This window comes from Trichoderma aggressivum (genome assembly GCF_033847375.1).
Source record: "Trichoderma aggressivum f. europaeum strain CBS 100526 chromosome Unknown scaffold_046, whole genome shotgun sequence".
Classification (NCBI taxonomy): Eukaryota; Fungi; Ascomycota; class Sordariomycetes; order Hypocreales; family Hypocreaceae; genus Trichoderma; species Trichoderma aggressivum.
The window spans coordinates 3,877-27,493 of NW_026946412.1; the positions used below are offsets into that span (position 1 = coordinate 3,877).

Genomic DNA, 23,617 nt, shown 5'->3' on the forward strand with positions numbered 1-23,617 from the left:
TTATAATACTTTATTTATATTAAAAATAAATATAAAAGTCCTTATTAATTAAATAAATAATATAATTAAAAATATTCCTAGCTTATATATTATATACTAAATTAATTATATTTTATTATTTAACTTTATAATTAAATATATTCTTAGGAAAAATAATATTATAGTAAATATTTTATTATATAAGCCCCTAGGATTATTTAATTTTAAAGAAAATAAACTAAAGGGAGACTTAAAAGCCTTTATTAACTTATACTTATTAAATATTAAAATAAATTCTTTAATAATTAATTATAAAAAACCTTAGTAAAAATTAGTAAAATATTTTACTACCTTATAGTAATTATTTAATTTAAATTTAGTAAAATTCTAAAAATTATACTTAAAAGCTAAATACTACTTTATAAAAAATAAGTAATTATAACTTATATTTATAAAAACCTAATTTACACTAATATTAGTAATTAATAATAATAATTAAAAAAAGGAAATTATTTATATATTCTACTTAACTAAAGGTTATAAAAAAAGAGAAATTATATTTTAATTAATTAAGTAAAAATATTAGTAAAGTTTACTTTAAACTAATATAGTAAAAACTATTACTATATATAGCCCTTATTAAGAATTTAATTTATATTATTACTATAAAAAAGCTAGATTTTTAATACTTTTTTATTTTATATAGTAAGTTTATTTTAATACTTAATATATTTTATTAAATAAAAGGTATAAATATTTAATTAAAGAATAATATAACCTTATAGGCTAGGTTAAAGTAATATTAGTTAAAAAGCTAAACTTAATTATAATACTAAAATTTATAATAAATTAAATTTACTATTTTAGACTTATAACTTAGGCTATAGTAAATAAAAAACCTAAGATAAAAGGCTTTATTCCTAAAGTATTAAAAAATTTAAGTATATATTATATAAAAATCTTAAAATATTATCCTTAAGTTAACTTTTTAATTAAAGTTAGTTATTATAATTTTATAAAAATAATTATAAAAATTATAAAATAAAAAATTAATAAATAACTAAAGACCCTTAACTTAGCTATTTTAGTAGATTAAATAATAGTTAAAGCTTTAATAAAAAAATTAGCTTTTTACTTAATATATAGCTAAGAACTGCTTTTTTTAATTAAAGTAAGGATTTTAACCTAGTACTTAATTAACTAAGATAAAATATACTTACCTAAAGATTTATTAAAAACTTAAATATAAATATTAAAAAAAAAGGCTAAAGATATTAAAAAAGTAAGAAAAAAAATAATTACTTTTTAAATATTATTTATAAAAAAAATAAATAAAAATAATAAATATACTTTATATAAAAAATTAAAATTAATTAATACTAGGGATTTTTTTTTTTTTTAATACTTACTAAAATAATAATAAATCTTAAGTTATAAAGTTATAAATATAATAACTTAGACTTTTTAAAGCTATCTCCTAAAATAAAAAGTTTAGTATATACTAAATTAAAACTTTAAATAGAGTTTAAATTAATAAAACTATAATTATTAACTAACTAAAGAAATTTATAAAAAATAAATCTAGTTAATAATAATTTAATTTTAACTTTAACTTATTAAATAAAAAGTTATATATAAAGTATAAGTTATTAAATAATATAAGCCTAAAGCTAATTAATAAAAAAAAAGTATTAGTAAATAATTAAATAAATATTAAAAATATTAGAAATAATAATTATTAAAAGTTATAAAATATATATATAAAAAAACTTAATAAATTACTTAAGTAATTAAATACTAATAATAGCTAGGAAAATACTACTTAAAAGATTATAAACTTAATATTAGTTAATTTAAACTTTATAAATAATAATTAAATAATTATTAATTATAAAGTAGTTAAAGAAAATTCTAATAGTAAAAATAGTAAATTAAACCTTAGTAGTAATAAAAGTAGTAAAGCCCTTTATTAACTAAACCTATAATTATAAATATACTTTAAAGTTAAATTTTAAAAGTTTTTAGTAAAAGAAAAAGTATAATATAAATATATTTTTAAATATTAAAAACCTTAATTAAATAAAATATATAATAATTATTTATATTAATAATACTTATTTTAAACTATTATTAAAAGGAAGGAAAAAGATAAATATATAATTAAAAGAATTTTATTTTTTTAAAAAAAAACTAAAAAAATATTAAAAACTTTAAACTATATTAACCTTTAGCAGCTAGAATTATTTAATTTATACTTTAGTAATACCCCTTAACTATAGCTATTAGTAAATTTACTTAATAAGTAGCTTAGTAATAAATATAAGAGAGGACTAAGAATAGTATATAAGTTAAAGAGTAATAGCCTAATTAAAATAATTTTTAGTTATTTTAATACCCTTATTTATAATAAAATCTACCCTTAAAAAGTATATATTAATATTTATCTCTTAATTTTTTAATTAATAATTATAAAAAAAATATTAGCTATAGTTTATATAATTAAATTATAAGTAGTTAATATAATCCTTACTTTATTAATTAAGAATAGAAATATAATTATAAAAAAGGAAAAAAATATAATTTTAAATATAATTAATAATAAAAATATATAATTAAATATAATAAAAGTAAAAATAAAAATTAAGAGTTTTATAAAAAGTAATAAATAATACTTTTATATACTTAGGCTATTAAAAAAGTATATTAAAAAACTATTTTTAAGAATATAAGATTTTTACTAAAATATATATTAGATTTAAACTTTTCTTTACTTTTTTTTAAATATTATTTAATATATAGTTATACTTAGATTAAGATTAATTAAAAGCTATATATTAAAAATAGATTTTAGGTTTTTTATATAAATAAATATAATAAAGGAGTATTTATAAGTTAAAAAAGTAAATAAAAGTAATTTTTAAATAAAAAAGCTAATTATAATAATTAATATTAATATTATTAATAATTTAAACTTTAAAATATTCTAAAACTTATTAAAAAAATAAATAAAAACCTTAATTAAATAATTACTTAAGATTACTTATTAAAATATAATTAAATTATATAAGGACTTAGGGAATTAAAAATTAATTATAGTTAAGTTAATAAAAAAATTACTTATATAATATTTTTATATTTATTATAAAGTTTATAATTAAATTTAAAATATTTAAAAGTTATAAATATATATAAAAAAATAATTAGTTTATAATTAATTAAAGACTAGAAGAAAAACTAAATAAGGAATAAAAAATAAGTAAAAATATACTTAATTTTATAAAAAAAAATAAAAAGCTTAAGCTAAATAAAAAGTAAAAGAAAAAATAAGTAAAAGTAGGGAAATTTTTAATATAAGAAATCCTTCTCTAACGTAAATATTCTACTTAAATAAAAATATTATTTAATTTTTATAACTTAAAAAACACTTACTAAAATAAACTAAGCTATAGACTTTTTTTAACTAGCTAATTAATTTTACTAAAAACTAAAAGGTATTATTAAATTATACCCTAAACTTTTAAATATATTTTTTTTTAAAAATACTAAAGTAGTATTAATTAATTAAAATATAATAGCTTATTACTAAGAATAACTATTATTTATAACCCCTAGATTAAAATAGCTAACTTCCCTTAAAAAAGGAATTATAATATTAACTTATATAACTACCTTAAATAATACTATTAATACTTACGCTAATATTTTTTCCTATATAAACTTTACTTTTTAAAAATAGTTAATTTAACTATAGAAAATATATAATCTTTTAGTAAATATAAGAAAATATATATAAGTATTAAGCTTTAATTTAATAATAATACTTAAAGTAGTAATAAAGGGTATTAAAAATATAGTATATATTATTAATTTAAAAATTAATTATAATTAGTAATATACTTTAACTTTAAACTTAAGTATAATTTTATAAAATTATACTTAAGGAATACCCTTAAATAATTTTAAGACTAATATTAATAAATAATAATTTTATATAAATTATATATACTTTAAAAATTATTAAACTAGTATTATTTAAAATAAAAAAAAAATTATTATATTTTTTTAATTTATTAAAAATAAAATAAAATAAAAAAATTAACTTAATATTATAAATATAAAGGGCTTATATAAACTTTACTAAGTATAAAAGAGTATTTAATTTTTATATTATACCTTATACTAAGTAATTAAAAAGCTTTAAATATAAGTATTTAACTTTTTTTTAAATAATCTAAACCTTAAGAAAATTAATTAACTATATAATAGTTAAAATCTAAAGTTTTTTTCTAAATATAATAATTATAAAAGTTAAATTATTTTATATTAAAACTTATTTATAATAACTATTTAATTTATAACTTTATAACTAATACTTATACTTAAATATAACTAAAACTATAATAATATATTAAACCTAAGTCCTAAAAGTAGTTTAAATTATAGCTAAAAATAAATTAAGTATTTATAAGTTTAAGAAATTAAGTTTAAAAAAAAATAAATACTTAAGCCCTAAGTAGTTAATTAACTTTTATATTAACTAAATCTAAAATAAATAATAAATTATATTAATAATAAAAGTAAAAAATATAATAAAACTTAGTAATTAAACCTTAATTAAATTCCTTAATTTTTTTACTTAAGATACTTTAATAACTTTTTATATATTTTTATATTAATAAGTATTTAATTAATAAAATATTAAAATAACCCTATAACTATAAGGCTAAATATTAATTAAGGTAAGAAGATTAATTTTACTTTTACTAAAGAAAAAATATAAAAGAAAATAAGCTAAGAAAAATAGTTAAAAAAATAAAAAGCTAAAGATAAATTTACCTTTTATAAAAAAGCTAAAATTAAATTTACCTTTTATAAAAAAGTTACTTAAACTAAACTAAAACTAAGAAATAAATAACTTTATTATATAAACTAAGATTAATAAAGGAGAAATTATAATAAAAGTCTTAAATATTTTAAAGTTAAAAAAAAATAACTTAGATTTATTAATAAAAAACTAAAGAAAAATCTAAGTATTAGTTAAAAAAGTAAGAAAAATAATAATAAAATTTATAAACTTAATTAATAATATATTATATAAAACTTATTTAAATATTTATATACTTAAATTAAATAATTATCTTTTACTAACTTTACCTAAGTTAATAAATAAGATTTATTAAATATAAATTTATTAAAAAGTAATATAATCTTTAGCAGCAGTTACTAAATTAACTTAGGATTAATAAATAATAGTATAAGATATTTATAAAGTAATATAATAAGTATAATTAAATAGTTACTTTAAAGAACTAAATAAAAATATAAAAAAAAGATTTAAATTAAGTTATTTAATAAGTAGCTTTTTAAGCTATTATTAAAGGGGAGAAAATTATATAAAAAAATATAAAAAAGTAATTAATTCTAGTATAAAGCTATATTTATTTAATTACCTATAGACTTTATAAATTATTAAACCTTTTATTTAAAAATAAAAAATATTAAAAATAATTATTATAAATTTACTAAAAATCCCCTTAACTTAAATACTATAAACCTAAATAATATATTTTCTCTTTTTTATTTTCCTTATTATTATTAAGGTTAAGAATAAGCTTAGTAAGCTAAGAAATAGTACTTAAATTAAAAAAAGTATTATAATATATAAATATATTAGTAATATCCTAGTTATAATTAAAAAATATATTTATATAAATAAAATTATTTAATTTAATTTAATACTTAAAAAATAAATATTAACTATAGTTTATATTACTAAACTATATATAATTTATATAATTATTATACTAATACTTATAAATAAAAATATATTTAGAAAATAAAAAAAGAATATACTTTTATATAAATATAATAGTAAATAAATATACTTAAATATAATAATTATAAAGTTAAAGATTAATTTATTTATAAAAAGTAATAAAAAAAGCTTTAAAATACTTTAGTTACTTAGTAAATAAAGCTTAAAAAAACTAACTATATTAATAAGTAATTTTAGCTAGGATATATATATTATTCTAAAGGCTATTATAAAAAATATATTAAATAAAAACTAAATTAAATAAATATATTAAGAAAATATACTATTAGAAATATTACTTAAGTATAAAATAATTAATAAAGTGCCTTAATTTAAAGTTTAATATAAAAAAATTAGTAAAATAAATCTTAGTATATATAAAAAGGTTAAAATAACTAAGGTTACTTTTAATAAGGCTTTAAATATTAAAGTATTTTTAAAACTAAATAAAAAAAGAATTAATAATAAAATTAAATAATAAATTATTTTAAATTTATAATATAATTATTAAAGTTATAAAATAAAGCTAAAAGTAAAAAATTAATATAATAGCTTTAGGATAAAAGTTATTTATAAATTAATATTTAAGAATAAATATATACTTTTATAAAGAAGGTAATATTAAAAAGCTATTAATAAAGTAAATAGTTAATATTTTTTATAATTAAATAAAGGCTATAAAGTAAAAAAGAATAAAAAAAAAAAAAAACCTAAGTTAAAAAAAAAAAAGCTATAAGTAAAAAAACTATTAACCTTAAGACTAAATAATTTACTACTTTAAAAAAAGTAGTAAATTACTTAGTAAAAAAAGGGAATAATTAACTTAAGGCTAAAGACTTTTATAAAAATATAGTTTTTTTTAAAAAGAGAATATATTTATATTAATTTTTTTTATATATATATATATATTTTATAATTCTTTTTATAATTTACTACTTTTTAATACTTTAAACTATTTAATCTTAAGGCTAACTTTTACTTTACCTTTATATTTTCCCCTTAAAAAGCCCTAATATTAAATTACTTTATAATACTTAATTATAATAAATTTTTTTAAGTTTTAAAAAAATTATAATATAATTTATTACTTTATATAACTTATACCCCCCTTAAACTAAATTTACTTTAAAAATTTTATAATAATACTAAATAAGAGTTTATTAATAAAAACTTAGTAAAGTTATATAAAAAGTAACTTTCTTAGTTTTACCTTTATTAAGTTTAGCTATTTACTTAAATAAGTAATTATTCTTTAAATAATTTAAATAGTTATTAAATATATACCCGCTATATATATATTTTATATTTTCCTAATATTTTATAAAATAACTAAGGCCTTTATATTAAATATATATATTAATTTTTAATTAATTATAAAAAAAAAAAGTAAGTTATAAATAATAACCTTTAAGTAATATTATAAATTATTATTAAAAAGATTAATTATATAATTATTATAAAATATTATAATATAATTACTTTAGTAAAGTATATAAGGTAATTTAGTAAAATACTTAATAATAGACTTTATTATAGAATATACCTAAGCCCTTAAGTTTTTAAAAAAATAATTAAAAATAAATAATTTTTTATAAATTTTATTTTTTTTAAAGTATATTAGGCTATAATTATTTAAAATTAATAATTTAGTTAATTATATTACTTTAATTTAGTAGTAGAATAATAATTTAATTAAGCTTAATAAATAGTTTAACTTTAGAAGAACTTATTTTTAAAAGCTAATTATAAGGAATTATTTAATCTTTTAATTATACTTTATATAGTATAACTTAGAAATAATAAATATAGCTATTTTATTTTATTTTAGCTAATAATAATTTTATAAAGCTTAGTAAGTTAATAAATTAAGGCTTATATAAATAATTAATTATATAAAATAAGAATTTTATAAATATACCTAGGATAATAATAATTAATATAAAAAGTATTTAATTTTAAAATTAAAAACTAATATTTATATTAACTTAATTATACTTTAGTAAAAGCTAAAGTTTTATTTATACTTTTTATATTTAAAGCTATAGCTTTAAATAAACTTAATATCCTAAGGTATAAGGAATTTTAATAATTTTAAAAATATTAATATTTATAAAACTTAAATAACTTTTATAAGTTACTTAAGGATTTATAATAAAATAATAAAATAAAAGGATATAAAATTTATACTTAGCTTAGTAATTAAATCTTTATAAAGGACTTTTTAAAATAAGTAAACTTATATTTTTTTAAAATATATACTTTTTTACTTTAATTAGGCAAAGATTAATTAATTTATTAATTATTAAACTTTTATTTTATACTTTTTATTTAAAATAAAGCTATAACTAAAACTTTTAATTAGTAAAATACCTTTTTTTATTTTTAATAATTATTTTTAACTACTTTACTTTAACTATTACTTATATTTATAATTACTTTAAAAATATAAATAATTTTAAGCTACTTATATAATTAAATTATATTACCTATAGGTAGTATAGCTTAAGAATATATAAATAGAGTTTTAATACTTATAAACCTACCCTTAAGAAATTTACTATAAATAAAATTACTTATAAAAAGTTCCCTTTTATTTAAATTACTTATAAAATAAAAATTAAAATTTATACTAGCCTTATTTAATTAAAAGCCTAGTTATTTTTTTATAATACCTATAGCTAATAGTAATTAATAAGCTTATTAAGTAGAAAACTAAAAATATAATTAATATTTTTATATATTAAGTACTTATATTAAATATAAGGAAGCTTTTATAATATAACTAATTAATAATAATACTAAAGTAATACCTTAAATATTAAGAATTAATTAATTATAATATATAATTAAATTTTTAAAATTCCTTAAACTATAGGATAAAGAAAATAATAGTATTAATAAAATTTATAAGTAATTAATAAACTAAAATAATAATTATTAAGTAAAATAACTTAATATAACTAATAATAAAAGAAGTATTTAAGGAACTTAAGTAATTATAAATAAGTATATTAAATTAAAAAATTACCCTTAGTTAAAATACTTTAAAAAAGCTAAATATAAAATAACTATTAGTTTTATAAAAAAAGTAAAAATATTATACTTTTACTAAATTCTTTAAACTTTTATATTAAATAACTTTTACTTTTTTATTTTAATAAAATTAATAAATAAAAATATTTAAAATAATATTTATAAAACTATTATAAATTTATAAAAACCCTTAGTAACCTAAAGTATTTATAATAAATAAATAATTATTTATAAAATATTAAGGCAGTAAGTAAAAAGTAAATAACCCCACTAAGAATAAAAAGGATCTAAGATTAATTAAAAATACTAAAGATATAAAGGATTAAGGTTAAAATATAAAAATAGTAATAGAATAAGGCTGAAAAATTTCCTTTATAATTAATTAATTAAGCCTAAGTAAGGTATAGTGTTTTTTTTATAATCTTTTTTTAAAGTTAGTTTTTTCTTAAAGACTATAGGGAAATATAGTAAAATTAAATAATCCTTAAGATAGTAGGTTATTATTTTAAGATTTCTAAGTAAAAACTCTTAGAGTTTATTTTTAAATTTTAAAAAAAGGCTTTTAATAAGAATTCTTAATTAGGTCTATAATTAGTAATTAATACTAGCTAAAATAAATAACTAAGCTAGGCTTTAGCTAGCTTAGTAATATAAAATAAGAAATATTTTCTTTAGTTAAATAGAAAAACTAAGATATATTATTATAATAAAAATAACCCTAGCTAAGACAGTGGCTTTATTTTAGTTAAAATAAGGCTACAGTAGCTAAATTAAATAATACTATAATTTTATTTTTACGCTATAGTCCTTATAATGGCTAAATAAGCTAGGTAGCTTATAAAGGTGTTTAGGTGTTAATAGCCTAGTTTAAAGGTGCGTTCCCTAGCTATTAACTAACTAGCTTATAAAAAGGCTAGTATTAACTAGTTTATAAGTTATAAGCTAAAAATTATATAAGTTAATAATATATATATTAATTCTTATAATATATTAATAATATATTACTAATTATATATAGCCTTACTTTAAACTATATTATATTAAATATATTAATAGCTAATTAAGTTATTTTATAACTATTTTATAAAAAAAATTTTATCCTTATATTAATTTTATTTAATAATAATTAAAAAATTAAAATATTTTAGTTAGTTTACTTATAAATATATATATAATAATTAATTAGTAAGCCTAATATTATAAAGTTTATAATAAGTTTTATATAATATTTTACTAATATATTACTAATATATTTAAATTTTATATATATTCCTATTAATAAAAGTATAATATAAAGTAAAAAATACTTAGTTATTTTTACTTTTTTTCTTTTAAAAAAAAATTATTTACTTTATTTTTTTATAGTTTTTTATAAAGTTTATAATTATCTACCTTCTTTAATAATATATTTACTATAATATATTTATAATAAATTAAATAATTTATTAATAAATAATAATAATTTATTATAAAATATTTATAAGTTTACTAATATATTATTAATATATTATTAATATATTATATAAATACCTAATTAAGTTCTTTAAATATTAAAAATTTAATTAAAAAATACTAAAAGTCTAGTTATTTAAAAATCTATTTAAGCTTAATAAATAATAGTATTTTATAATAGATTCTATAAGCTTATAAGCTTTTATATTACTCTCTTAGCTTAGCTTAATTAAGTACTTATTTTAAATAGTATTTAAAATATTAAATAAATAATAATTAAGTAAGATTACTAACCTATTAATAATATATTATTAATATATTATTATAATATATATAAAAATATTATAATAATAATATTAACTTTATATTAATTTTATTTTATTATAAATAAGTTAAAATTCTATAGTAACCTTATTTTAATACTTTTTAAATTAATATAAATTATAAGTATATTAAAAATACTAATAAGCATAAGGTTATTTAAGAGTATTATAATAAATAAATAAAAATCTATAAGTATTTATCTTAATATATTAAGAATATATTACTAATATATTAATAAGGCCTTTTTATCTTATATATTATTATTAATAGTTAATTTTTAATAGCTTATAAGTAAATATTTATAACTATTTTTAAATACTTAAAAAATATATTTAATATTTAAGTTAATTAGTATTATTTATATAAAAAAAGTATTAAAAGGATTATAGTTAATTAAGATTATAGCTAATTTATTAATAAGGTATTATTAATATATTAGGGTTATATTTTACTAATTTTATATTAAGGACTTAGTTAATATTTAACTAAGAAATATATATTAAATACTTATAATTAAAATTAGTATACTAGCTATTATATTTAGCTTTATTATATATATTTTAATTAAGGGATTAGTAAGTTATTTTTATTTATATATAATTAATATATTATTAATATATTACTAAACTTTTACTATAGTATAACTTATCTACTACTATAATTTATTTAACTTATATAGTAAAAATTTTATTACTTAAATAAAATCTCTTTTATAAGCTATCTCTACTATTAATTATTACTTAATAACAGGGTTTATTAAAAATAATAATTTTAATTAAAATATATTACTAATATATTACTAATATATTCCTAAATACCCCTTTTTTAATTAACTAAGTTAATTATAAAATATAACTAATTATTACTAATAGCTTATATAAAGCTATTAGTAATATAAATAATAGCTAATAAAAAGCTTATATAAGCTTTATAAATACTATTAAATAGCTTTATAAGGCTTCTTATTAAGCTAGTAGTTAATATATTTTATTAGTAAAAGTAATCTAAAAGTAATAATATATAATCCTTTATTAATATATTACTAATTAATTATCTTAGTAATAAAATATTTAATAAATAGTAAATTACTTATTATTATTAATCTTTAATATAAGGGGTTTATTTAACTTATAATAATATAATTATTAAAGGCTATTATAATTATAATTACGCTAGAAATAATAGGTATTATAACTCTTTATTAATATATTACTAATATATTATAAGTTATATATTATAAAAAAAAAGAAAAAAATAAAAATCTATTTCTAATTTAAAAATATAAATACCCTCTTAATAAAAAATTATTTTATTTTTTATAATAACTAAATTATATTCCCTATCTTCTTTAAGTAGTAAATATACTATTTTAGTTATATTATTAAAAGTACTAAGGTATAATATATTACTTATTTATTATTAATATATTACTAATATATTTTAAGTATTTATTATCTTAACCTTTTAAAATTTAAAACCCTAAGATTTAGATTTTATAATTAAAATTAAAATTTACTAAAGCTAAAGCCTAAATAGTAATAGTAAATATAAAAGTAAAGAAATTAAAATTATAAAGGTTATAATTAAAAAAAAAGCTATATTAATATATTAGTAATATTTTAATTATATAATATAAAAAATAAAAAAGTAAAAAATTTTATTATATAAAGATAATATTAATATATTACTAATATATTATTAATATATTTTTATTTTAAAAACTAAAATTAATAAAAAAAAGGGTATAATAATTTTTATAAATTTATCCTAAAAGTTTATATCCCTTAGCTTACTTAATATATTATTATTAAGTAAAAATTAATTAGTAAATATATTAATAATATATTAACTATTTTACTTTACTTACTTATTAATCTAGGTAAATTAAATATAATAATCTTTAGCTATAGCCTTAGGTAAATATTTATTTATAATATATTAGTAATTTATTAATAAAATATTATCTAAAGAGAAAATAAAAAACTATATATTATAATTAATAATTATATAGCTTATATAATATTTATAAGCCCTTAAGCTAAGCTTTAGAATACCCTTAGCCTAATGCTAATTAACCTATAATATATTAGTAATATATTAGTAATATATTAGTAATATATTAATAAAAACTTATATTTCCCTTAGTAATTTTAAGCTTTTTATTAAATAATTTATACTTAAGAATACTAACTAAATTTTTAAACTTAATATTTTTATAATTATTTATATTAATAAGCTTTTTAGCTAATTCCTTAGATTTATTATTATTCTTAGCTACTTTTTACTAAGAACTAAAGAGAGTAGGAGTTTAATTACTCTTAAATAATTACTTATAAAAAAATTATACTATAGCTATTTTACTAAAGTTATTAAGCTATTAAGTTAAATTACTATTTAAAAAGTTTATATACTTCTCTTAAATAATTATAATAATATATTAATAATAAATTAGTAATATATTAATAATAAATTATTACTTATTAATAATAACCTATTACTTTTTAATAAATAAAAAACCTTTATAAATATTAATAATTACTATTTAATAAAAGCTTTTAAAATAAGTCTTAAGGTTTTTAATATTAAAAAATTAATTATTTTATTATAATATATTAGTAATATATTAATAAAAAATTTATAAAAAAAAATATATATATTATTATAAAATATACTATTATTATTTTAAAAATAATAAAAAACTTTATTAATTATAATAATTAAATATTTATTTTATTAATATATTAGTAATAAATTAAATAGTAAATATAATATATTAATAATAACTTATTATATTTTTAATAAAGCTAGGTATATTAGGCTAGCGCTTATTACTAAAAGCGCTATTAATTAGTAAACTACCTTAGTACTAAAGTAATATAATATTTTATAAAAGATTAGTAAAAAGTTAAGGTATTATAAATAATATATTAATAATAAGTTAATAATAAATTAGTAATAGATTATAAAAAAATAATATAAGTATAGTAATTAAAATTATAAAAAAAAGTAATAATAATATAAAAAATAAATTAGTAAAACTTAATTAATATATTACTAAGAAAAGTTAAACTAATACTAAGTTTAATTTTATTATAGGTTATATAAGTTTAATTATTTAATTAAACTAATAAATATAATTTATAGCTTATATTAGGTAAATAATCCCTGTATATGTGAAAAGGTGGGCCTACTGTTAGGTCAGGTATGCGACCTTATGTTAGGTAAGGTATATCCACCGTCGACCGTTGAATTAAGCTGCCACTAGAATATGAACCGTTGATGGGTTTCAAAGTTCAGTCTCCTATTCAATACATTAGAGAGGTGGAGCTTTCATCTGTCATATTTTCTACATGTCACGTTGGAGTCTAATTGCCACTTTGTTACGAAGTGACGAGTACATGATGATCAACAACGACTCTGGATATTGCCATGGGAAGAACTTTGTAGTGGTTTAACTTGTAGAAAAGACAATCTGATGTTGGATATTTACAACGCAGAATATTTGTTAATGAGCTGCAGCAGCTTTGCGTCCACATCCTGGGGGGAAGTGACATTCAGGAAGTGGCCACCTTCAGTAAAGGATAAATCAGTCTCTACCGATCCCGAGAAGGCCTTGATGTGATCCTTTGGTGCGTCGATGCCGTACACGAAATCCTGGTTGCCCTACGATTTTGGTCAATATCGACGACTGAGACAATCAAGGTAAAGGGGTGCAGATTAATGACCCACCTGAATCCAGTAGACAGGGCACTTGATGTCCCTCGCCCGTCTCAGCAGGCCATCTCTCTCCAAGAGGTTGGTAAAGGCACCACGCAGCTTCTTTCGTCCCTTGTCACCAGTGTAGATGCTATCGAGTGTCTCTCTCCAGAACTGTGCTTTCTCCTCTGTGACGGCTCCCGAGAATCCCAGGGTAATGACGCTGTCCCGCAGACCTGCGTCGATGAGGAAATCCGGGGTCGGCTCTGTGCTGTACAGGCTGTCGACAACCGGACCCAGCGTAGTTGCGGGATCCCAGCATCCCTTTTCACGGGAAGCAACGGACTCGTAGTCGAGCGAAGTGCCCAGCAGCAAGAGACCCTGGATCTGTAGTTGAGGCTAGTTAGCGTCGTATTCCCAGGGTTGTTCATCTCAGCTCTGCGTAGTGTATGATACATGCGAGTTAGGCGAATGTAAATGAGACATGCGGGTTGGAAGCCGCGCAGTAGGCAAGAATAAAAACGGGGATGTATGACAGGGATGGAACTCTTTCCATATAAGTGATTTGCGTCCTCGTACATATATGTACGGCAGTTGACTTGACAAAGACTGCTTTTGCATACCTTCTCGGGGGCTACAAGAGCCATTCTGGTGACAATCCAGCCTCCCTGGCTGGTTCCGAGGGCAAAGGCCTTGTTGATGTTGAGAGCATCCAGGACCTGGACGGCCATAATGGCCGTGTCCCAGTAGGTGAAGTTCTCTGCCGTGGTCTCAGTGGCTCCATGGCCAAGAGGCTCGATGGCGAGCAGGTTGGCAACGTCAGTGAGAGCCTTGTTGCCGAACTGAATGTCGTACAGAGCTGAAGTCGTGCACATGGAGTTGATGAGCACGACGGTAGGCTTGGCGGGGTCGACGGCACCGTTGGAAAGACGGTAGCCGGCATCGATTCCGCCGAGATGCGGCACTCTGATGGTGGTTCCGGCAGTCATGATGGTGTGTGGAGGGACAGATTCGCTTAGGGTCTCTCGTGTAAGTGTCTAGCAGAGGTGGGATCAAGGCTGATGCAGCGGATTGGGTTTCTCGTTTTTCCTTGTTTCTTTCTATGTCAAAGTCGAGAGAGTTGGCGAAGCGTGGGAGACCAAGTATTTACCTGTACTTGTATTTGGATAGCCGGGCGGGCAACGGGTCAAAAAGGGAGCCGCCTCTACGGCCTCAAGCGCGTCTTTGAGTTGAGCCTCGGATGTCTCCAGCCTTGGGAACCAGCTCTGCGGGGGTTGAAACTGCATCAATCGGACGACCCGCCTCCTCCCTGGCGGTGTACATACATAGTTATCTATCCATTCCCTCCGACCTACCCTCCGGCTACATGGGGGGACAAGACCGTCCGTCTCATGGTTTTAGGGAGCATGTACACGCACCTATCCGTATGGAGTCCGAGGTGTGCGTGTGCTTGCATGGTGTTAGTCGTGGCTAGCGTATGTCCATGTAGGTATGTACATGTATGTTGGTTACACGCGGATCGGTGACAGGCCGTGACGCGTAGGTACCTTACATACATGGAGGATAGTACTGTATGTGATTGGCGCTGCTGCTAGGCAATGCTTCGTTTCGACACTAGACCCCAAGTCCGCAGTTCGCATGTCCAAGTTCAAGCTGCAGGATACAGGGAATTCTGCCGGACTGTGCCACCGTCACTCTAGTGTTATAACGGAGGGAATGCCTCGTGCTGCTTGACAGTTTTGCCCACAACCAGTCCTGTGTCCATAGGATGGTATTGGATTCAAGCATACATACTTCTGGTACGGCACAGTAGGAGTACTGTACGAGTATGCGTGCATAAAGCAGCCCGAGGACGGTAATGTGCGAAATGGAGACGGGAGAGCGGAGTGTGCGGAGTTGGTCCGGGTTTGCTTGAAGATCCCTAGCACCAATGCTAAAGAAAGAACAGCATAGTACGAGCAGTAGCAGTATACGAGTAGCCTGAGCTAAAGACATACCCGGAGAAATCTTTCTGAATTGATTCTAGCACCTTTCACTGGGAGCAACTCCAATTTCTGCTACAAAGACATGCTTCAAGGCGGTCCGCCCCTGTCCCTCCACTTGGTTCGTCTGCGCTAATCCGGTAGCCGCAAATGCCAGTCGATGAATCGGGACGGTAAAAGAAGATTCCCATTGGCCTGGCCAAGGACTTGACGGAGCAGAGCTTGAATCGCGAGAAGAAACTGGGAGACGATGCTGTGAAGCCTTGCCAAGCAGTCAATGACTCGTCCCCGGTGAGTCGAGCTGCCCACACACGAGTAGTACTCGTAGTTACAAGTATGTAGCACCTCTGGCACACGGCTAAACTCTTGATGTCACGCAACCCTCGCTCTGAATTGGAATTGGAACAAGGGTACGGCGCGCTCCGAGGCCCGTAATTCTGTGTTTGGCGCTACTCTTGCAAGGGGACAAAAGAGGGTTGGATATGCCGGACCGTTTTGTATCTTGCTTTTTTTTTCTCTGGGGCATTGCCCGGCTCTTCAGGTGGTTCCTTGGCAGAATGCAATTAGATTCATGTACGAAGTACGAGGCATCCTGGCCAGGAACTGTACGGTAGTATCAGCATGATGGGAGGATGCCTGCGCCGCAATTCGCTAACCCACGTGAACGCTGATCCCGTCAGATTATGATACCAGTTCGGTGTTCAAGAGGAATAGCGCATACATGTATGTACATACGTTGTATCGCTGTTACGATGAACGACCTACCTAAATCGTACCGGCAGTGCGCATGTACAGTATTTATCTGCCTGAATACGGCCATCTTTTGTAAACCCTGATGCCACAGTCAACAAGTGGTTGGACGTGGAGCGAGTACCGTACGCTTAAAGCTCCTATTGGGCCGCCGTTGCTTGCATAAGGCACCAAGACGGACCGTTACGGCACCAGAGCTGATCGTCGTCTTGACTGGTTCCATGTCGACGGCAAACGAGTCGTGCCACCGCGGAAAAAGACCTCATCGAGTATGTAGTTACTGAGGCCCAGGGCAAGCCAAGGGGATGATGTTCGCCTCCTCCCACTCACTATCCATGGTCCAAGCCCACCGCCAATGTACCCCCAATCATACATCAACCCCTCCCCTGACATGAGCCCGGTAGCGTGGGCCTGATTGACAGAGAGACTAATAACGAAGGGGGTAAGCGAGGCAACAGTAAGGCGACGGCAAGGCAACGGCAAGGCGAAGGAGAGGAAGAAAAAGAAAAAAAGTATGAAAGACCGCCTCATCCTGTCCAGCCCCAGAACGTACAGTAATTATCGACCTTCAAACTCCGAAATGCTCCATGGCTCCGATTGAGGGAATCGTCATGGCAGAGGAAACTCCATCAGTTCTGCCGGGTCTGCCGGGCTTCAACGCCAAAAACCTTCAGCCATGGACTGTGCAAGTAACAGCGTCCATGACTGTCCTGGCTGTTGTTTCTGTCATCCTACGAATCATCAGTCGTCGGATCAGACAACAGGCGTTGGGATGGGATGACCGCATGATTATATTCTCACTGGTAGGTTTACTCAAACGAAGAAGCTTGTTTGGCCAGGCGGGCGTTGCCTCTCAAACGGAGCCCACGTAACTAAAGTCGCAAAACTTTGATAGGGATGGTATCTTGTTGTTGTTGGCTTCATCTTTGCCATGTACAACAACGGCATGGGCCTCCATGCTGACAAGGTTGAGCCTGCGAGGATTGTCATGATGGCAAAATGGCTGCTGGTGGCCGAAATCCTCTACGCCTGGAACCTTGGCTGGACCAAGATCAGTCTGTTGCTCATGTACTACCGCATTTTCCATGTGCCTTACTTCAAGAAGATGGCCTGGGCGGTCGGTGGTTTCGTCATGGCTTGGGTCGTTTGCATTACCTTTCTCTTCATCTTCATCTGCGTGCCCGTTCAGAAGCTGTGGTACCCTGATCTCCCTGGCCACTGCATCAACCAGGTCGGCACTTGGATTGCCAACGCCTCTTCAACCATTTTTACCGATCTCGCCATCCTGATTCTGCCTATCCCTCAGATCTGGAATCTTCAGTTGAGGACAACGGAGAAGATGGGTTTAACTTTTGCGTTTGGCTTGGGTTTCTTGTACGTGGTGCTATTCTTTGTAGAATCCTACATTGTTGCGGCGACATCCTTTTGCTTTCATGTTGTACTTGTACTGATAACCGTCCATAGCGTCGTTTTTGCTTCTGCGTACCGAACGTCGGTGCTTTTCACGTACTCAAACAGCGATCCCACTTACACCTTGGCGCCAACCGTCGGCTGGACGGTCATCGAAGTTTCCGCCGGTATCGTTTCGGCCTGTCTTCCCACTCTGCTACCAGTTCTTCGACTCTTTGCTCGAAGCATCGGCATCAAGCGCAACTTTCTGTCCCCGAACCGAGGAACCAGCGGCGCCAAGTCTTCCAACCTCAACAAGTCGAACCTGAGCGGCCCCAGCCAGAACAAGAGCGTCAACGGTCTCGCCGGAGAGTCGAAGCGCAGGGCGAGTGGCAGCGCCTTCTACCGCCTGGATGACGAAACCGAGTCCGACGGCAGCCTCAACACTGGGTCTCAGCCGGTCGTGATGAGCTCTCAGCTCAGACCTGACACGAAAGGGTATAGACACACTGTGAAATCCTCCTGGGTAAACGAATCTCCGGCTGACGATACAAGGGACGATATACCATTACACGGAATCCGAGTACAGACAGAGTTTCAGCAGTCCACCTCGCCAAGGTAAAGGTGTTGAACGAGAGCTGGACGTTGGAGTCGGTTTTTATTATTTTCCTTTGTTCTCTTATTGGAGGGATTTTCACGTCCTCGTGTCTGGCATTTAGAAATCGGATCGGGGTCGGATCAAAATGGGAACGTCGGAAGACGTGGAGGTGGCAATGGAATTGCTGAAGGTTCGAGATGTCAGGTTCGACATAGTGTTTGGATATACCAGTGCGCATAATACATCAAGTTGGGACAACTTGTGTCTACTTTGAACGAATTCTTTGATGACCCCCTATTTTGAAAGGCGTTGCAGGTCACTGTGTATTGGCAGTCAGACATCCGGAATGTATTGCTCCCTGTTTGAGTAAGCCATTGTGCAACGAATGACAAGTATGAGATACCGCTTGTTTCTTCAAGGGGACAATAACCCTTCAATGGCGCCATCTTATTTTCGCTGGCTTGTGAAGCTAACTATTGCCTACCTTACCAAGGGGGAAGGTTATCTACAGGAGTCTCTGGAAAAGCTCAATATTCCTGATTGAGAGCCGATTACTTTTTACGAACAATGTAAACCGCTCAGGAGGGTTAGGGCACTCCATCCAGTCTGGTGTGCGTATGGTTTACAAGTCACTCCATGCATTCGATTGTCAGCGACCTCCACAATCTCGTAGATGCCACCTATGCAGCCGGCGAGAGCTCTAGGTGAAAAGAAAACTGCATAGTTGCGGCATTGATCAATAACAGGAAATCGGAGGAGTCTTGAGAGACTTATTGTGAGAAGGTCATATAACCTCCTCCGTTAGCACCTGCTCATAGGTAGGTCCCCGTTGATACATATTTACAAATGATCATCACATTTTCATCATATTTATTACCTTTTGCCTCTGACACTGCCGTGATCAGACCCCCGATGGCTTCCCAGAGCACGAGACATTATATCTATAGAAAGATCGGAGTAACTTGAGTCGAGTTGTCGACGTCGTGACAACCCCTTCGACTCCAACTTACTCATACTACAATGCGCTGTTAGGTTGCTTATCGCAGAGAGGAGAGAAAGAACAGTGTTTAATAGTAAAATAATAGCTTGGGCAAAGAAAGGGCAGCTCTTCTCTCGGGAGTTACTGATGAATGGGTCATTTGCTTGCTGCACTCTATATATTAAGTTAGATAGGAAGGTGGAGGCCAATGGAATTCACATGAACAATACATCCCTATAACACGGAATTTTACAAGAAAGGAAAAACACTTTATATCCGCATATTCGAGGATTCGAGACTCGCTTGTAGATGGCGTTATATACATGTAAAGTTCTCCTCAAAGCAAGGGCAGGTCCGACGTACTCTGCTACTTGAATCATCGGTAGGTGCGTATACAATACTGTATATGGCGGTCTCCGTCCCCAACAATGGTGGGTTGGATTATAGTTGATGCTGGCTGAATCGGCGATGATGTTTGCTGGCAATAGAATTGTCAAATGGATCAATAAATATTGATGCGACGCAGACTAAGAGCAAATTCATCACTTTTTTTTTTAACCCGGTCGATGTTTTACCATTGTGCCGTTATGAAATGAATACAAGATATTATTGGCATGGATAGAGCAAGTACGGCTAGTGAAGGCTGAACTGCAAAAAGTCCCAAGCTCTATAACAACCTAGGCCGCAAGCAGAGAATAAGTCAAGCGTGTCGGTGTAGAGGCATTCGACAGGATAGATGTAAAGTATCTGAACAATACAAACAACAGCTGGGCAATTTTACACTATGCTTATACGTCGTCGACGCTGAGCTGCAGTAGTAGATATCTGGTTGAGGTGTTGGCTGTTTTTGGCAGAGTTGGATTTTAGTTTTGCAATTTGAGATTTAGGCGTCTTACGTGTGTTTATTAGTGATCTTGGGGGCTTTGCGCTAATTCGCTCAGGGGGGCATTCTGTTTCTATATCGGCTCGAACAGCAAACATACGCAACAAATAAACAACAACTCAAATACTATAGCTTGTGCAAAGCAAAGCAAGAACAAACAAGTATCCATTCCAATGTCCTATCCGGACGAGTTCGGACAAGCCCGCTCTATTATATATCGGCGGGTTGCTCAATCAGGCCGAAAAGCCGGGGGTGGGCAATCTTGCTCCGTGTCCGAAATCAACGGCCTTGATGTCATTGCCCTGGCCTCGCTCTAGCTCCCTGAAATCTGACATTAATAACAGGCTCGATTGGGTCTTTCCCGAGGTAGCTCCTCTTCTTCTGGGGTTCTGGTGATGAGCCTCGGCTTGACGACAGCCACGTTCGGACTATGGTTAGCTAAGGTAAGCTCAACTCTTCATACTTGTACGCTCTGGCTGGGCGCCCTGCATGGAATTTGGAATTCCAAATGAACGAACAAATCCTTCGCCACCAACGACGCGCCTAGCGTTTATTCGTATCCAGGCCCCGATGTTTAACGTGCTTACTAAATCTGCCCTACGGATGAACCGAGCGTATGATTTGAGTTATCGACGATACGTGTATCAGGTCTGTTTTAGCATGATGGCGTAAGTGTTTAAATACGTCGCGTTGCATCATTGAGATTGAATGTTTTCATTATGACTTCACACAACCACCTTTTAAATAACACCACCACCACCACCACCACCACCACCAACTTGTAAAACTTCAACTCATTGTTCTACAGTTACACACCCCAGATCGGCAAACGCCTATTTTCGCTTTTACTTCGACCTTTTCAAACAAGAAACAACATGTCGGCTAGCTTGATCCCAACTAATCCGGCAGACCTCATGGTCATCCGCAATGTCACTCCCAACGTCACCACTTTCTCCGTGCCCTTTTCACGATTTGGCAAGCTCAGCATTGGCGGCCGTGGAACACTCGGTATGTCTTGGCTCCCCCGTATAAGACTTATCGTTTTTATAATACTCATACATCACATAGTGAGACTCACATCTGGCGCTCTCGCTGTCTTTTCCCCCGTTGCTCTCACAGAAGCAACCAAGACCAAAGTCACAGAGCAAGGAGGTCGCGTAGGCTACATCGTCGCCCTCGACTTTGAGCACCACATCTTCATCTCCGAATGGGCTAAGCAATACCCTGGGGCCAAAATAATTGGTCCAGAGGGCCTTCCCGAGAAGCGCGCAACCCAAACCAAGGACCCCAAGATCGATGATAACAAATTCGCCGTCGTCTTCACCAAGAATGGCAAGCGTGACATCAAAATCAGCGACGAATTTGATGCTGATTTCGATTACGAGTATGTCGATGGTCATGCAAACAAGGAGCTTGTCTTCAACTACAGGCCAGACAAAGTTCTCATCGAGGCTGATCTCCTGTTCAATCTCCCTGCCACTGAGCAGTACAGTAAGGTGCCTGCGTCTCAGAGGCCGAGCGGATTCCTCAACAAGCTGTTCCAGGGAGTGCAACACACCTACGGAGATGCTACGTGGCCCAAGCGGATTATTTGGCATGGCGCCAAGGATCGCAATAGCATGAACGACAGCCTCAAGGTCATTAACAACTGGGACTTTACAACGATCATTCCTTGCCATGGAGATGTCCTTGAGGGTAATGGAAAGGAGATCTTCAGAAAGATGTTCCAGTGGAATCTGGAGGGGAAGAAATAGTTCTGGGGATTGATTTGTAATGGGTTGCAAGGGAGTGTGGTGATGAGAAGAGCTTGGGATCGTTGGTCGTTTGGCCTATGTCGAATTGCTTTTCCTACTAATTAGTTCGCAAATTATAGAGCGTAATTTAGACTTAATATCAATTTCTACACAGAACGACAACCAGAAGATCATCAATCTGATTATTCTATGCTACAGACGTCTCCATAATGGTGCTAGCGTACCCTTGTTATTTTGTAAATGTACACGTTATTCACCGACGACGATATCATTGTGGTGTAGCTTTGTGGCTTCCAAGGCTCTTTTTAGACTACGCCATTAGTCATTCCCTAAAAAATACTTGGAGATAATTTAATTCTGCCCACCCTCAATCAAGGTAGTGACGTGGCACCTAACTAGGACATAGGGCCGAATTTGTTTGAGCGCCTTATACGTAAATAGCTGCTCGGTAAGTTTATTTAGCCTGGAGATTTAATGAGAGTACTCTGTATCAAGAAGCCAGAACTTATATGACCTTATATCAGCAAATAAGTGAGAGTACACTACCACCTCTACTTATTATTCCTCTATATGACAGTTCAGAACATCAAGCGGCTAAAGGAATTTGGGCGATACACTATAGAACACCAATCCGATTGTTTGATTGCATTTTATTCATTCAGGGCCTATATAGCAAGAATAAATCGCAACCCTCCAACACTCATTTTCCAATGCCATCTGTCTTTATTCCACCCTATTTCCAACTACACACAGTTAAGGTGGATTGCCGATGGTTGAATGGTGACGTTAACACATTCGTCCGTCGCGATAAAGGTCCAGTCAGGCTCATCATTGTCGCAGTCGTTTGTAGTGGAAATAGTAACCTGTGGCGAAGTGCCTTCAGGGCATGGGCTTGTTGGTGTAAGCTTGATGCTTGCGCCAGGGAAATCCTCAACTATGGTACAAAATCCCTGGGTCAGTGAGCCTCCTAGGAGGGCTCGGCC

General features: G+C 27.6%; 3 protein-coding genes across 3 annotated transcripts; 2 read left to right on the forward strand and 1 right to left on the reverse strand.

Moving 5' to 3' along the window:
• Positions 1–14,089: 14,089 nt before the first annotated feature.
• Triagg1_8829 (uncharacterized protein) lies at positions 14,090–15,288 on the reverse strand (the record flags this gene model as incomplete). The annotated part of the gene is made up of 3 exons (XM_062903719.1): positions 14,090–14,266; positions 14,333–14,686; positions 14,923–15,288. The coding sequence occupies 3 exons, from the start codon at positions 15,286–15,288 to the stop codon at positions 14,090–14,092; spliced, it is 897 nt and encodes a 298-aa protein (XP_062752129.1).
• A 2,330-nt stretch (positions 15,289–17,618) lies between these two features.
• On the forward strand, positions 17,619–19,042 carry Triagg1_8830 (uncharacterized protein; the record flags this gene model as incomplete). The annotated part of the gene is made up of 3 exons (XM_062903720.1): positions 17,619–17,834; positions 17,927–18,405; positions 18,496–19,042. 3 exons carry the CDS (start codon positions 17,619–17,621, stop codon positions 19,040–19,042), a joined length of 1,242 nt encoding a protein of 413 aa, XP_062752130.1.
• A 2,713-nt stretch (positions 19,043–21,755) lies between these two features.
• Positions 21,756–22,634, forward strand: Triagg1_8831 (uncharacterized protein; the record flags this gene model as incomplete). The annotated part of the gene is made up of 2 exons (XM_062903721.1): positions 21,756–21,888; positions 21,949–22,634. 2 exons carry the CDS (start codon positions 21,756–21,758, stop codon positions 22,632–22,634), a joined length of 819 nt encoding a protein of 272 aa, XP_062752131.1.
• Between the last annotated feature and the right edge of the window lie 983 nt (positions 22,635–23,617).